The 15,661-nt window shown below is 34.4% G+C and overlaps 1 protein-coding gene across 2 annotated transcripts in view; it reads left to right on the forward strand.

Annotated features, from left to right (window-relative positions):
- Positions 1 to 15,661, forward strand: part of LOC143643361 (uncharacterized) — an 84,896-nt gene that overhangs the window by 12,406 nt on the left and 56,829 nt on the right. For both annotated transcript variants that reach the window (XR_013156235.1, XM_077112053.1), the window contains exon 2: positions 4,564 to 4,635. Coding sequence is in view for 1 of the 2 variants with exons in the window: in XM_077112053.1 (XP_076968168.1) it covers positions 4,564 to 4,635 (72 nt within the window). In the remaining variant the exon portion in view is untranslated. The remainder of the gene's footprint in view (positions 1 to 4,563; positions 4,636 to 15,661) is intronic.

Consider the following 15,661-nt stretch of genomic DNA (forward strand, 5'->3'; position numbering starts at 1 on the left):
TTGCAGATTTTAACTCACTATTTCTGCTGTTTTTTTCATTTCCTTTTTGTGCTTTCTTATTATCACAGAAATATATTCCAAAGCAGGCTTGTAATTTTTTTCAGGACAGAATCTTGTATTGCAGCAGCATTCTTTAGAGTACCATGTCCAGAATTTGGGGGGAAGTTAGCCTGATAACTTAAGAACAGATGTCTAATTAGAATACATACACGTATCTCAGCTTCCACTAAATGAAATAACTGTGTCGGTTTTTTTGTTTCAGTTTTTTTCTTCAAATGTTCTCTAGCATCTTTCTTTTCAGGATTCCTTTATGCCAATGTAATATATTGTCCTATCTATCTCTCATTTGACACTGTCAATATCCAGGGATCATCAGACAACAAAATATTCCTACTATTAACATGATTGTCATGGTTTGTTCTCACAACATGACAATACAGTTTGCAGGGATAAAACAAATTGAGTTTGATGTTGCTAAATTTGAGATAACTCAAAGTTTCAAAAGCTTTCAGATACCATTACTATGATTCCTGATATAGAATCTGATTGTGTCTTCTAAATGTTACTGTTTGAGATTTGTTAACAATGTATGATTCAAAATAAATGACGTTTTTGTTTGAAAAGAAAGTAAAATAATGATATATTTAAAACATTTAGGCTTTGCTTAGGTATTAACTATTGGGCCACATTCATTTGAGCCAAAAGAATTCCTTATGGATTTCACATGAATTAATAAGGTAAATATTAATGTGTGCTTAAAATAACCATAATCAAATAGTATATATTCATTTGATATCATTTGTTGAGAGGGCCTTCTGAGATAATAAAAAAACAAAGAAAAAGATTGCATTGACTACATAAAAATTAAACATTTCTGTAGATAGGCAATATAGTCATAAATTAGGAAAAGGACAAATTATAACCAAAACTAAGGTAAATATCTAATGCATTCTTAGGGGGAAAGAAAAACAATTTTTGAACACCTCACTTTAAAGTGTTAAAAATTGTAATTCCTCTCTGCTAATAACTGAAGCAATATGACTTTAAATAATATTACCGTATTTTTATTATTGAATTGGCATAAACTTTAAAAACTTATAGTGCCCAGAGCTCGGAAGGTGATGTGAGATGTGAACTCTTAGGAATTGCTTGGACCCATTTATATTAGTACAAGCTTTCAGAAGGGCGATACAAAACATACAAGCATATTGAAGGGTCAGTATGGTGGCATGTTCAAAAATCTTAAAAATATTCATAAGTTTCACCCAGTGATTCCACTCTTAAGAAATTGTGTTTAACTTTTAGCTAAAATGGTACTTACTTCAGCATTATTTCTAACATAATATCACTGAAATAAACTCATATCCAACAACAGGGCATTAATAAAGTTAGTTAGGATATATCTATATGGTGGAATGTTATATCAACTATTTAATTTAATAGACTAAAATGTTCTCAGTATATTTTTTAAACAGTAGAAGTTCTCAAAAATACATACTGTAAATGTCATTTATACATATATATAATTATGCAAAAGCTAAGGGAAACCACAAAATATAGCAGTGATCCCTCTGTGTACCGAGATTACAGGTGAACCTATTTTTCTGCTACACTTAAAAATTCTTGGGTGGGCCATGGTGGCTCAGGAGGCAGAGTTCTCACCTGCCATGCCAGCAACCTGACATCAGTTCCCAGTGTCTGCCCATGTAAAAAAAAAATTATCTTCTATGGTCACGTATTTTTGTAATATCAAACTACTAATATAATAATTTTGTAATGAATGCTTCTCAATTGTACCAGGAAGAAGTTTAATTTTAGTTAAAAAGGAATGTATAGGGGACAAGGGAAGTGCAGCAGGATAGCCAAGAGAGGATGCGAAAGAAATGTTTCCTTTGTTCTGTAGTTTCAAAGAGTCCTTGTACCATGTTTCAGTGGCAGAAGGTAAGAAAGAAAATTCAGGGAAATAGCTAAATATATGGATTTAATGATCTAGTTAAATATATTGTTGAGATGTAGGATGGCTCATTGCATTATCTATTAATGAATAGAAATGATTTATTTTAATAAAAATACAAAGAACATTTTATTTTCTCTGTGTATTTCCACTAAAATACAATAGAGACAACATTCTATTATTATTTCATAGAGGGCCTTTTATATATTTTATCCCAATATATTCTTACATTCCTGTATCTAAAATATTTGGTTAGGTAGACTGATAATTTAATGACATTGATGAATTGGAATTAACAACTAACCCAGCTAGCAGATGAGAAAGCAATGGGCATTAAAATGGAAGTCTTCTTTGGATGTGAGGACTTTATACTTTCTTTATTTCAAGTAAAATTGTTACATCAGTTTTGTTGCCATTTCAGTTATAGTGTCACCTGGTTGCTGAGAATGTACCCTTTGAATTCAGTATGTTTTGAGAGTCCTTGCATTTCTCAAAGTTTAGAATGTGAGATGTTTGCTTAACAGGACGTTAAAAGCACAATGGTGGTCAGCAAAAAGGAAGCCAGTAACTCAGAGTTCAATCTTTTGTGATAGCAAGGTCACAGAGATAGCACAATGTAGCATGTTATTATCTTATATAGTTGAATGATATCATTTTGTCATGGCTGTACTTAGAATAAACATTCTATCTTATTTTCTGTGTATGAGTAACCCATGAATTATAGCTCTCATCATTTACAATTCTCCTAATTACAAGAACTTCTACAAATTCTGTGCAAGACATGCTGTCTCACTTTTGTGTTCCTGTCTCTGATGCAGTTTTAAATGTACTTGGTTTTCTGATGCCAGGGATTTAATTGTGTTATCTGGGCTCCTTGGCCTTCACCTTATTCGTAATGATGGTAAATCACTGACACCCTCAGTTCTGCCTTGTTCTCGTTGTTTCCAGACTTTTAATTTTTTACTGCCCCTGACCCAACTGAGGTATTTCAAATCTTTATGCCTGCCCCAGGACTCTGTCATCTACCCCACTATCAGATGATTATAATGCTTATTTCACGGGTCCCTTCTTTCTCTTTGTCCCATCTTAACATATTTTTGGTTTTCTATATAAAAGGAAGGTATTGTTTAGCAATCTACATTTTATACCTAATGTGGTATCTTGGAATTATGTATCTCAGAAAAGCATGTTCTTAATCTTAATCCATTGCTGTGAGTGTATACTCATTGTAAACAGGCAATGTGGTAACTATTTATTTACGAATTCTCCTTTTGGTGGATAAATAGGTTTCTGTTTTTTGTTATCACGAGCATTGCTATGGTGAACATCCTTATACACACATTTTTGTTCATTGTTCAAAAATATGTGACTGGAATAGATAAAATATTTTAAATTGTTGGATCAAAGGGTTTATACTTTTGGAATTTTAATATTAATTGCTTTTAATCAGTACTTTAATCAGCACTGACAAATTGTCCACTAATATGGATATATTAGTTTATACCCCTATATCTTAAGAGTATCTGTTACCCCACATCTTTGTCAAGTTTGATTATAATCAGCCGTAATTTTTACCGGTTGGATGATAGGGAAAAAATATCATTTCAATATTGCATGTTTTGATTACTAGTGAAGGTTAAACATATTTTCATCCATTTGCTGTCTATTTGGATTTCTTTTTTTGTTTGTTTGTTTATGATTTTCTTGTTCCCGTCATACCCATTTACTATATTTTTACTTGTTCATAAAAATTTCTTTATATATTATAAAATTGATTTTTTAAAATATTTTAAATTATGAAATGCAACATAAACATACATACAGAGAAATTCCTATCAAATCATCATTAAAGCTAATAACCATGTATTCACCCAGGTCAAAAAATGTTTTTAAGAAGATTGAAAAAAAATATTTCTTCCTGCTTTTTTAGCTGTCTGCAATGAGGGGTTTAATGCAAATCACTTTGTCTGCTGTAGCCAGAAGTATCACTCTTTTTTCTGCATAATTTTATGCATTACTGTAGGAATGATTATAGTTTTATCTATATAATTTGTCAGAGCTACAGGACCTATAATAAACTTTATATCAGGTTAACCAGTTTCATCTTTATAGAGGACAGCTAATATTTTGTTTGCCTAACTCCTTTCCCTTCTGAAAAGCGTAAAAATCTTGCCCTCAGTCACAGAGGCCTGGTTTTATACACCTGGAAAATGAGAATATCAGGTCAGTCTCTCTCCAGTGATTTAAAGTAGAGACAAGAATCTGAGAGAAACAAACATGGGTAGGAAGAAGGGAGATCAAGAGAAGGGAGAATATTTGAGTCCACTTTTCAAGTTTTAGTCTGAGGCTCTGTATTTGGATTTCGTGAGAACACAGTGTTGTTACGATGACGTTTTGTTTGTGTTTAAGCTAGCTCAAATTGGACATCTGTGTCATTTTATAGAGAGAGTCCTAGTAAATAGAGAATCCCTGCCAAATTTTGAGAAAGATGGAGTCTATTACTTTCTTTTAATAAAGAGCTTGGATGTAAATTTCTATACTGAATAAGAAGCTCTATGCAGACAAATGTATCAATGAGACACCTAATACCTCTGTTCCTTTGTTTTCAGATTCCATTGTACAGTAAAGTTAGGGGAAGATTCGGGGGTAGAATAACAGAGAGAAGAAAGGATAAGTATCTGGTAAGTTGCCAAAAAATACCAGATAAAATGCACAGTAGGATTTTAAATTTCAGTTACTGTTTTCCTGCTCTAAAAGTGATGTTAGTTTTTTTAAAAATTTGTCCCATCATTTTTAAAATAGTTTTGAGTTCCTTACAGATATTTTTAAGTTCTTAAAATTCCTTTAGCATAGTTATTTTGCAGCATGAATGATAACTCTAATATCTGAAATCTACGTGTCTGTTTCAATTTTCTCTTATTCTCTGCTATTTTTTGCTCAGAGAGTCTTGTTCCTTGGATGCTGTTTTCTTGTATGGTTGGTTATCCAAGTCTGAGCTTAAGTTTCTTATAAAACTTAGGCTGCAAATTGGGAAACTTTCAGTTCTCTCTTTCTCTGAGAGTCTCAACTTAAATAAGGGATGGTAGTGTTTATCAGACTTCCTACTTCAGGTGGGCACTGGCTTTTTATTTTAGTTGCCCTCATTCCAAAAAGCCATTAAAACCCTGTTTTTGCTTCTTTCTTCAGAAGGGCAACTGGCATCAGGGCAAAACAGTTTTGAGTACTGGTCTTACTTTATTGCATTCTCACCCTTTCCTAGATTTTAGTCTGGTAATTTTCATATAAGTTATCACTCATCTATGTGCTGTACATGTATGCATATAATGTCGATTTTTAGCTATCCTCAGTAGGAGACTTGATCTTTATCTTGCTCAGCATATTAGAAGTGGAAATCCTTGCTCCCATCACAGAAAGCAGGTCAGTAGTGGCTGGAGCCAGGAGAGGGAGTGGAGACTGACTGCAAACAGGTCCGAGGGAACTTTCTCAGGTGACGAAACTATTCTAAAACTGCATTTTGGTAATGGTTCCTCAGCTCTATAAATTCATTAAAAATCATTGATCTGTACACTTAAAATGGGCAAATTTTATGGTATGTGAGCTTTGCCTCATTAGAGCTGCTTCAAGTGGAATTTGGGAGATGGTGGTTGAAAAATGGGAGACATTTCAGAAAGATTAAGGGGAGACAGGAAAGAAGAATATTTGTACCCTCAGTCACCTGTTCTCAGGAAGGAGACCCCTTCTCAGGGAGCCCCCAGACCAACACGGAATGACCACAGCAGAGGAGAAATGACCATCTGGCATGTTTGGGCAACAGTGCTAGAGATTGCTCCTTTCTGTTTAAGAGCCCCTTAGCCGGGTGACGCGGAGGGAAATACAGAATTTCACAAGGGCTTCTTGTGGAGGACTCAGAAAGGAGCTGAGCAAGAACCATGGCATTTCCGTGATGAGGACAAATTGGCCATGAAGTGGAGGCCACAATGTGGTCAGCCTGAGACAGAGGCCAGATGGAGAAAGCAGAGGAGCCCCAGGGGATCTGAAGCAGGAGCTTAGGTGGGAAGATGTAAGAGTGAGCAACAAGAACCACCTGACATGCTGAGAGAACAGACCATGAGTTACACAAGCTGAACTGAAATTTTAGAAGCAGATACAGTAAGGACAGAAGCTGACAGCTCTGGCAGCCTAAGTTGCTGTATTATATAGCCTACACCTTTTCTCCATCTGGACCTTAACCAGAGGTGGCCTGCAGCCTGGACCCCTCCAATTTCCTGGTATGCATGAGCTTTACCCTGTACCCCAGCCCTCCTTTTTAGAGAGGGGCAACAGCCCCGAGAGAGTGTGTGAACTTTGAATTAGCCAAATATTTTTCTGAAAGGGGATTTTAAGTAACAAAAGATCATTTTGAACCAGGAGAGAATGATCCACCTCTAAATGGCATTTTAATGCTCTACCCCCTCCCACCCCCAGCCATATGCCAGAATGGGCGCTTAGAAGAAAGTTAATGCATTTGTAGAGAGATGAAGACCCTTTGCTTTTGTTATACATTGAGCTATGGCATGTAAATTTCTATGCATCCCTACCACACTGCATGGCATATGACCTGTTTCTAACCAAAACTAGAATTTCCTGTTGGGGGAGCTATCAAACAACATGTTTGTGAATAAGATAAAGGTGTTCTGCTTCTTTTAAATGAGAATGGTGCATGGCTCTGTGTGAATATTTACAGCGTGTTGGCTCTATTTGTCAACATCTCTCTATATTTCACTTCTTAAAAGAGATCATCAGATAGAACTGGTTAAGATGACCCAGGTTTTCAACAGTATGGGTACTGCTTCTATTTTTTCCAGTTTTAGCCAAGTTGGTCATCTCTGTTCTGAAAATGCCATTCTCACTCCTAAATAACTCTGAAACTTATTGTTGTTGTCACTGCTTTATATCCTCCTCCTCTCTACCTAGTTCAAATGTTCCTCTTTTTTTTTTACTAGGCCCTGTTTGTACTCTCTCCTCCATGAATCCTTTTGCAAGCACTTTAAATCACACAGTCTACCTACTCCTCTGGATTCACAAAGCACTTAAATGTGGCAGTTCATTTGCCCTCAGAATGGCAACTTTACTGTCTTTTATATGTTGATCTAAAATATTCCCCAACTAGATCATAAACTCCACAATGTAGTCTTGAACTTACAGCCTGTATATACCCCACCATCTGGTCCATGATTTGGTATCTGTCAAACCTGAAATTCTGCACTGCTCTTTTATTTGGTAGGTATATGACTTGAGCACATAGCTCTTCTTAGCCTCACTTTCCTCATTGGGTTATTGTGAGGACTTAGGGAGATAAGGTATGTAAAGGGTTTAGCTCAGTGTATATTCCTAGCACACAAATATTCAATAAATTGCAGCAACTTCTAGACAAAGACTCTCGAGGGCAAGAATTATTTCTCTTTGCTCCTTCTTATTGTCCGTACCTTCAAAATACATCCAGATCCTTCTCACCACCTTCCTTGCTACCAGCCTCCACTTGATCACCGTCATTCCTTGCCTGGGTTGCTGCAGGACCTACTGGAGGCTCTCCCTGGTTCCCCTGCTGCCAGCCTGCTGCTGTCCTCTGCACAGAGGCCAGGCTGCCTCTATCAAACTGAGAAGAGAGAGGATCCTGTGTAGCGCGTACAACCTTTCCATAGCTGCTGCCTTCACTTTTGGCAATAAAGGTCCAGGGCCCTTTAAAGACTGCCCCCAATACTAACTCCCTGACTTCATCTCCAACTCCTACCACTCTCCCCTTCAATTGCTCAACTCTGACCAGACTTCCTGCTGTGAGAACATGTCACTCTCAGGACCTTCATACTCATTCTTTCACCCCATGACTTGCTACCTCGTATTTACCAGGTCTCTGCTCTGATGCCACCTTATCATGAGACCGTCCTTCACTAGTCAGTGTAAATACCATCCCTCACCTGATACTCCTAATACTCCCTGTCACCCTTAGTGGCCTTATTCTTCTCCATAGCACTGGAGAAGAATCTGTCCACTGGGACTGAATAAATTCTCTGATGTATTTTATTTTCATCTGTTAATTTGTTTTCTGCCTCCTTCCACTGGAAGGGAAGGCAAGCTTCACGTTGGTAAAGGTTTATTTTGTTCACTGCTCTATTCTCCATGCCCAGGAGTGCCTGGCATAGTTCATAAAAGAATGAATACATTAATTAAAGTAATTAATAATGGATCATGCTTAATAGCTGTATGTTGAGAAGTCATCTGAATGTGCAACAGAAATGATGAGATGTTTCAATTGCCAATTCATGCTATAATCCCCAGAGTGTCAGCATATTTTTAAACATAGTTAATTCTAATAGACTATAAATTCAGACCACATCTGGGTGGCCACTGTCACTGTTTATTTTGTATTATACCATTTTTCAGTGAGTATATTACTATTCACCATGCAGAGGGCTTAGGTCTGCCATTTTACACCCAATCAGACACTGCTGCCATCATTGTTGGAATCCATTCCTAGTACGGTTGCCAGATTTAGTAGCTGAAATACTGGATGTGCATTTAAATTTGAATTTCAGATAAACAACAAATATTTTAGTCTAAGAATGTCCCTAATATTGCATGGGACATACTTTAGTTTCTAAAGAAATTCATTATCTGAAATTCAAATTTAACTGGACGTCTGTATTTTTTTTTTATTTTTATGACAACCCTAGTTACTAGCATGGATTTCTTGCCTGTTTGTCTCACAGTTCTGAATGTTTTTACCTTTTCCAAGTCAAAAGCAGGTAACATTAGCCAGGCCACCATGACCTGCGCTTTGCTACTGATCTATTTAACCACTAGAGAAATTATTTCACTTTTGTTTTTGGCTATTTATAGAAAGTAAAGCCAAAAGATATATAAAAATGATTAACTAAGAGCCCTTCCTTTTACCTGACCCCAATAAACCAGAGCACACAGTGTAGAGACTTGAATTAGAACTTCACTTTGTGAGGAATCTTTAAAGGATTAGTTGCCTTCTATAGTGAAAATATTCACTTGTTTCAATTGTTATTAATTCACCCTCTTGAAACAATGGATGGCCTGGTGTGGACTCTGTTTATAGGGAAAACTCATGCCTTTTGGTGGAGTTATTTTTGGAATTTCCAGTGGCAAGCATTACTAGATTTAGGATTTGATTTGAAAGCTCCATGGCTTGGGTACGACATATAGCATCTAAGCTATTGGTTATTAAACAATTTCAGGCTGTGTGTACGGTTGTCCACTGGGACTGAATAAAAAATTTGTGCACACAAATGAAGATTTCATGAGTTATTTTTCATCTTGGCTATACAATTCTGCTGAATAATGGGTAAAAATGATATGTAGTTCTCTTTATAAAGTTCATTTCTTTTAAGCTTTACTATTCCTTGAACTATACTTCTTATTTTTATATCAGACTGAGGCATCATCCTTGATTTAGGCATTAGTCACTTCACGTGACAAGGCATTTCAGTTTACCCCAAATGCTTTAAGAAGTGGGCTACTGGATTTCAGATGCCATTTGTCTCCATCTGCAGAGTTGAAAGCCTCTAACGTTATGTGTTGCTTTTTTAGTTCTTCTGTTTCACCCGTAAACTATTCTTAGTTTTGACTTTCTAAAGATAAGTAGAACTCTGAGGAAATTGCATTCCTAGCATTATTAGACTAAAGTGAAGGGCAAACATTTATAAAGAGGGTAAATGTTAAAAGAACAAGCAGTGTGTTGTAGAGCTTAGATTAAATAATATTTGGTTTGCTTTGTTCTCTTACCTTTCAAATTCTGCTTATTCAGAGGCGCCATGTGAAACAGAAACAGCCATTATTATGTATACATTGTGTTAGTAAGAGAGAAAATGTACTCTTGAAGAATATCAGCTACTGAATGTTATGTTCTCAAGGCTATTTTTTCCCATTTCGAGTAACAACAGTAAAAGTCATAATAATAATTATAGTTACTACTTTTTAGCACTGACTCTGTACTAGACATTTTAATACAATTTTTTATTTATCCTTCCTATTCACAAGAATTATAATCATGTTGTTTGTTTCTCTACGAGAATGTAAGCTCTTCAAGAACACAGACCACCTTATCTCTGATGCCCTGGTTCTTAGCATAGTGCCTTACTTGTATTTCCTCAGTAAAAAAGAACAAAGCAACAAATAAATAAATGAGAAGACTACTTCTTTAGTTAAACTGTTAGAAGAAAATAATATTTATTGGTGCATTCATAGTATCTAGTCAATTTTTATCATATTTTAAAATTATATTTTCCTTTTTAATATAATATTTAATATATACTAAAGAATACCTACAGAAGTGTAATGATGGTAATCATGACTCCCTATCCAAATCAGGTCCTGTATCATTACCAATAATTCTTACCTATGTGTTTTTCACCTCACCCATTGCCCTGACTCCCCCGCCATAGGTTATGACTATTCTGGTTTATGTTTATCATTAGATCACTTTATTCTTTATAGTTTTATTATGTATGCATATATGTCTAAATAATATACTGTTTAGTTTTTCCTGGTTTTTGTATGAAGTCTGCAGAAACTTGCTTTTGTCATTCACCATTTTGCTTCTAAGATTCATCTATATCATTATATCATCTTGTAGATCACCATGCAAATGAACCACAATTTATTTAATCCTTCTTCTTTAGATGGGCTTTCAGGGCTTATTTTCTACCTTTTTGCTACAATGAAAATGAACATTCTTGGACATGGCTTCTTGAACATGTACTAGAATTTCCTTCATGTATATACTTAGAATTGCTGGGATGAAGTACAGGTGATTAAGTTTGCAAGACAACAAATGGTTTTAGGAAAACAACCATTTTATTTCCTTGAGTGAACCAGAATTGAGAATCCAAAAGTAATGTGATTCACATTACTTACATTGTTTTCAATTCAGTGTTATATCCCAGAGATGAGATATCTTGTTAATGAACAAATTCCAGTAAGTGATTATCGTACCAATCAGAACTGAGTGTTCCTGATGACAGTATGTGGTCCACAAAGGATACTTATTGGGTAAAGTTTATGAATGATGTTTCTATAAACTAAAAGTCATGCTAGTGATTGAAAAAATAGAGAGCATTATAATTAGAATTGTCTTGAAGAGTTCATAATTCCCAAGATCTTCACATAAATCTCCTCATTAGCAGAAGCATCATTCTGAGAAAATAATATGGTAACAGTATTTTTGCCCCTTCTGCTGATGTGGACAACAATTTGACAAGGGATGAACTAAATTGCCTTAACAGTTGTTTCGAGGGCTACTTTTTTTTCCCCATGATATTTCCTTCTCAAGATCCTAGGCTGGCTTATATTTACATCGCAAAAAAGTACAAAAGAAATTTCAGTTTGGTATGATTGTTAAAAGAGTATTTTATCAACATATTTTTCGTATAGTGAATTATCTACATATGGTCATATCTTTTCTAGGAATTTGATACATCAGTCACATATTGGAAATTTTGACTAGAGAAGAACCCATGTGTTTTAAGTAAGCTTTCATCTAACTTAAATTTTCTGATCCAATAGGCAGATTACTTCCCAGTGGATTCCAATTATAATCCAAATTCTTAAATTGCCCACACTATTCAGATTCAGACAAAAAGCTATAAAAGTGTAAAAGTTTCCAGAATATAGACCAACTATGTAAGAAACTATTGATGATGAGCTTGCAAGCAGAGATTACTCCCTCAAGTGCTATGTGTCTATACTTCTGAATTCATCAGATTATTGATCTTTTATTTGAAATTTAGCTCATTAAATTTCATACCCTCATCATTGGAAAAGGTAATGTGCTAAATAAATGACAATTAACCCAGTCTGCAACTCCTACTTAGTAAGCACACACTAATGTGCAAATAATGTCCTGCACCAGACACTATGGGAGCAAGTAGGAGAACACAGCCTGACCCTGCTCTGTGCACAGTGACTGAAATTTATAATATGATAAATAAACTCCACAGCAGAGAACATTGAATGCTAAATGAAAACTGTAATGCTTTTGGGGAGGGAGCAATCCCTTGAGCACCTTATTTCTGTTTGCATTATAAATATAAATTAAAGATTCAAAGACTTCCTTTCACTCTGTAGTTTCTTCTTTTGAATAAATAGTTGTGATATTCAATCTATTCACTGAAGTCAGATGTAGATTTTTAATTAGTATAAACTTTTAAGTTTTTTGTTTCACACCTCCAACACACAGTAACTACTAAATTAACATTAATTTGATAAAATATCATAGATATTTTAAATAATTATTATGAAAACCAATATAAAATATATTAACCACAATTGTGTCCAATATCTAGTACCCAGAATAAAGGGGAAAAACTCAACCAGTATATGTAAACATTGCTTATATAATTACCAAGGAGCTTAGACAGTAGAGGATAATCTCTCTAGTAATATCTCTATCATAGTCTTGTTCAAGATATTTTACTATAAATTATGTCATCTAAAAATAGTATTGTAGATGAGAATTTCAAGTCATGCAGATTATGAGATACCAGACCACTTCACTTGAGTAGGTAAAAGATTTTAAAGCAGTTCGGTGCATTTCCACTTGGCATCAGGGCAATGATTATACTTTATTCTAGATTTGAAATTCATAGTTATAGACAGGTCTGACTAATTTATTTTAAATTTATTAGTTCTATTTATGAGCAAAATAGAAAATGGTAAACTAAAAGATAAAAAAAAATCTGCTGTCCTGTACTTACAAATATTGAATTGTATTTTTCCATGATGGAAGTGGTCTAATGTAATCAATCATCTTTCTATATGTGGAGAACAAAACAAAAATAACTTAGACCCTTATATCATACCATAGCAAAAATTAACTCATATGTGATCATAAACCTAAATGTAAGAGGTTTCTAAAACTATGAAACTTATAGGAGAAAATCTTTGTGACCTTGGAATAAGCAAAGATTTCTTAGATATGACTACAAAAGCATGATGTATAAGAACAAGCAATTAATAAATTGGATTGCATCAAAATTAAAACCTTTTGCTCTTTAAAGACACCACTAATAAAATGAAAAGACATGCCCAAATTGGCAGAATACATTTGCAAAACATACATCCGATAAAGGACTTAAATCCAGAATATATAAAGAACTCTTGCAAATGGATAAGACAACCCAATTAAATCAATTTTAAGTGGGCAAAATATCTAAACAAACATTTTTACAAAGAAGATAGATGAAATACTAATAAGTGCATCATTAGTCATTAGGGAAATGTAAATTAAACCACAGTGAGACACAACTTCATGTCCACCCAGAAAGGCTATATTTAAAAACTAAGAATACTAACTGGAACCCTATGAATAGTGTAAAACAGTATAGCTACTTTTGAAAATGGTTTACAACTTCTTTGAAAAATTGAACATAAATTTATCATAAGATTTAGCAATCCTTCTCCTAGGTATTGGTGCAAGAGAAATGAAAATATACGTCCCCAAAACACTAAAATACCAACATTTTTAACTCCAAACTGGACACACCCAAATATCTATCCACCAGTGAATGGAACACAGCATTTCCACACTATGGCATGCTCCTCACCAATGAAAAGGAAAAAACTACTGGTACATGTTACCACATGGATGAACTCAAAGATAATTATGCTCAGTCATAGAGTCAGATGAAAAAAGACTATATATGTTGTGTGATTCCATTTATATGACATGTCTAGATAAAGAATATTGATGGAAATGAAAAGTCAGTGCCTAAGGGTAGAAATAGGGATTAGCTACAAAAAGGCATAAGAGAGCTTTTGGGAGTAATGAGATGTTCTAAAATTTGCACTGTGTGCTTATTGTACAATTCTAAACATCATTGAACTCTTAAGTTTGCAGTGGGTCAATTTTGTGGTTTGTGAGTTACACCTGAAAAAAGATGTTGAAGCAGCAACAACAAAATACATTTTGGAAGACAGATACATATATATATATATATATTTTCAGATGTATTTTTAAAGTAAAACCCATTGCAAATGTATAAGCCCGAGTCACATGAATAGATTATTCAATATTTGTGTAATTTGGACTAATCACTTCAACTCTTGTGAGAATAAAGATTTTTCAGGTAAAATCCCTATTCTATCAATGAAGAAACTAAATTTTATGCTTGCATAAGGTCTCCATGCAAGCTCTGCTGAGCTTTCTATTCCACCTTTGTTCAAGCTCTCTGTCCCTGTGCTTTAATTTCCATTACTTCAAAATGAGTCCTGATAGCTTTTAGAACAAGTCCCAAAAGGTTTCATATGACAGGATACACCTAAAAAAGTCAAAAGCAACTTTATCCATATACTTCTACAGAATATATATACTATAAAACTAAATGTGCCTATGGTTAAGCTAACTAAGATATCCATTTTTGGTGGTCCTGAGTGCATTGTTTGTTTTCTTAAATAAAAATATTTTAAAAACTAAATTAAGAATAAAAAAGAAAGAATGAATATCACTAGTTTCAGGAGAGTATTAAGCTTGAATGAGGAGATGTAGGGGGATGGAAGGGAGAGGAAGAACATGCAGTAATTGCTGATGCTCTAGTCCTTCTGGATGGTGGATTCATGGTATTCGTTATGCTAATAAATAAGCAAGCTTGAATGAATACATAAATAAAAGGAAACCAGGCTTATTCTCTGAAAGATATTAAGATGTATAAGATATTGTGGAGGCCATAATCTTGTAAAGGAAACAGACAGTATACACAAATTATATATAATACTTATTAATGTTTAAGTACAAAAAACAATATAGAATTTAGAGTTCACAAAACCCTTTCACATATATTATCTCATATGGTTCCCCAAATAATGCTATAAGGAAGGCAAAATATGCCGCTTTTTTCCCTTGATAAACAATCACAATTCTTATAGGTTAAGTGATTTATTCAAAGTAGTATAACCAAACACTAAGAACTCAAACCCTTTAGGTTTTCTGTTCTTTTTACTGTAGCTGCCATCTCCAAAAACACAGATGATTAAAGAGACACTTGGTATATGAGAATCAAAAAGTTAATTGTTAAAATGAAATACATTATCATTTTATGCCTCCTTGCATATAATATTTTCTTTGGTTCCTACTTTAAGGATATGGGTAAGCTGAACTCATTGAAAATCATTTGGAATTGATTTTACTTGCAATTTGTTTTTCTTTTCCCTTTTTAAGTCTAAACTTAGCTCTGGCTAGAGTTACTAATCAACTGGTTGACTGACTTCCTTTTGGTTGGCTTTATTATTATTTTAGTATAAAACACAACTTGCTTATAGGGATATTCAGGGCAATTTTTTCCCAGGACATTTGAACTAGTTTAGGGCAGATGTTTTTTATTCTCCATCATTGTGAATGTGCATTTCAGAAGGATGTAGAAGCCTTTAAAACAAACGAAGAATTTTAATGGCAGTCTCCTGGGTCACTAGTGGTCAGTGGGAGTATGAACAGAGGGGTTACTATGGTTTTATGGCTTCCTCACTAGGCTTATAATTATAATTGTTAATTTATGGAATGTGTTCCTGCAAACTCTTTAATTCTTCAGAATAGCACTGGCTCTGCTCATATACCCTGGGGTAAGGTTCAGGGCTAAGTGACAAAATAGATGTTTTCTTGACAAGTCATGATTGTTAGATTTTTTATTGGTACTAAAGCAATTCAACAGCAAC

The sequence above is a fragment of the Tamandua tetradactyla genome, chromosome 8, assembly GCF_023851605.1.
Source record: "Tamandua tetradactyla isolate mTamTet1 chromosome 8, mTamTet1.pri, whole genome shotgun sequence".
NCBI lineage: Eukaryota > Metazoa > Chordata > Mammalia > Pilosa > Myrmecophagidae > Tamandua > Tamandua tetradactyla.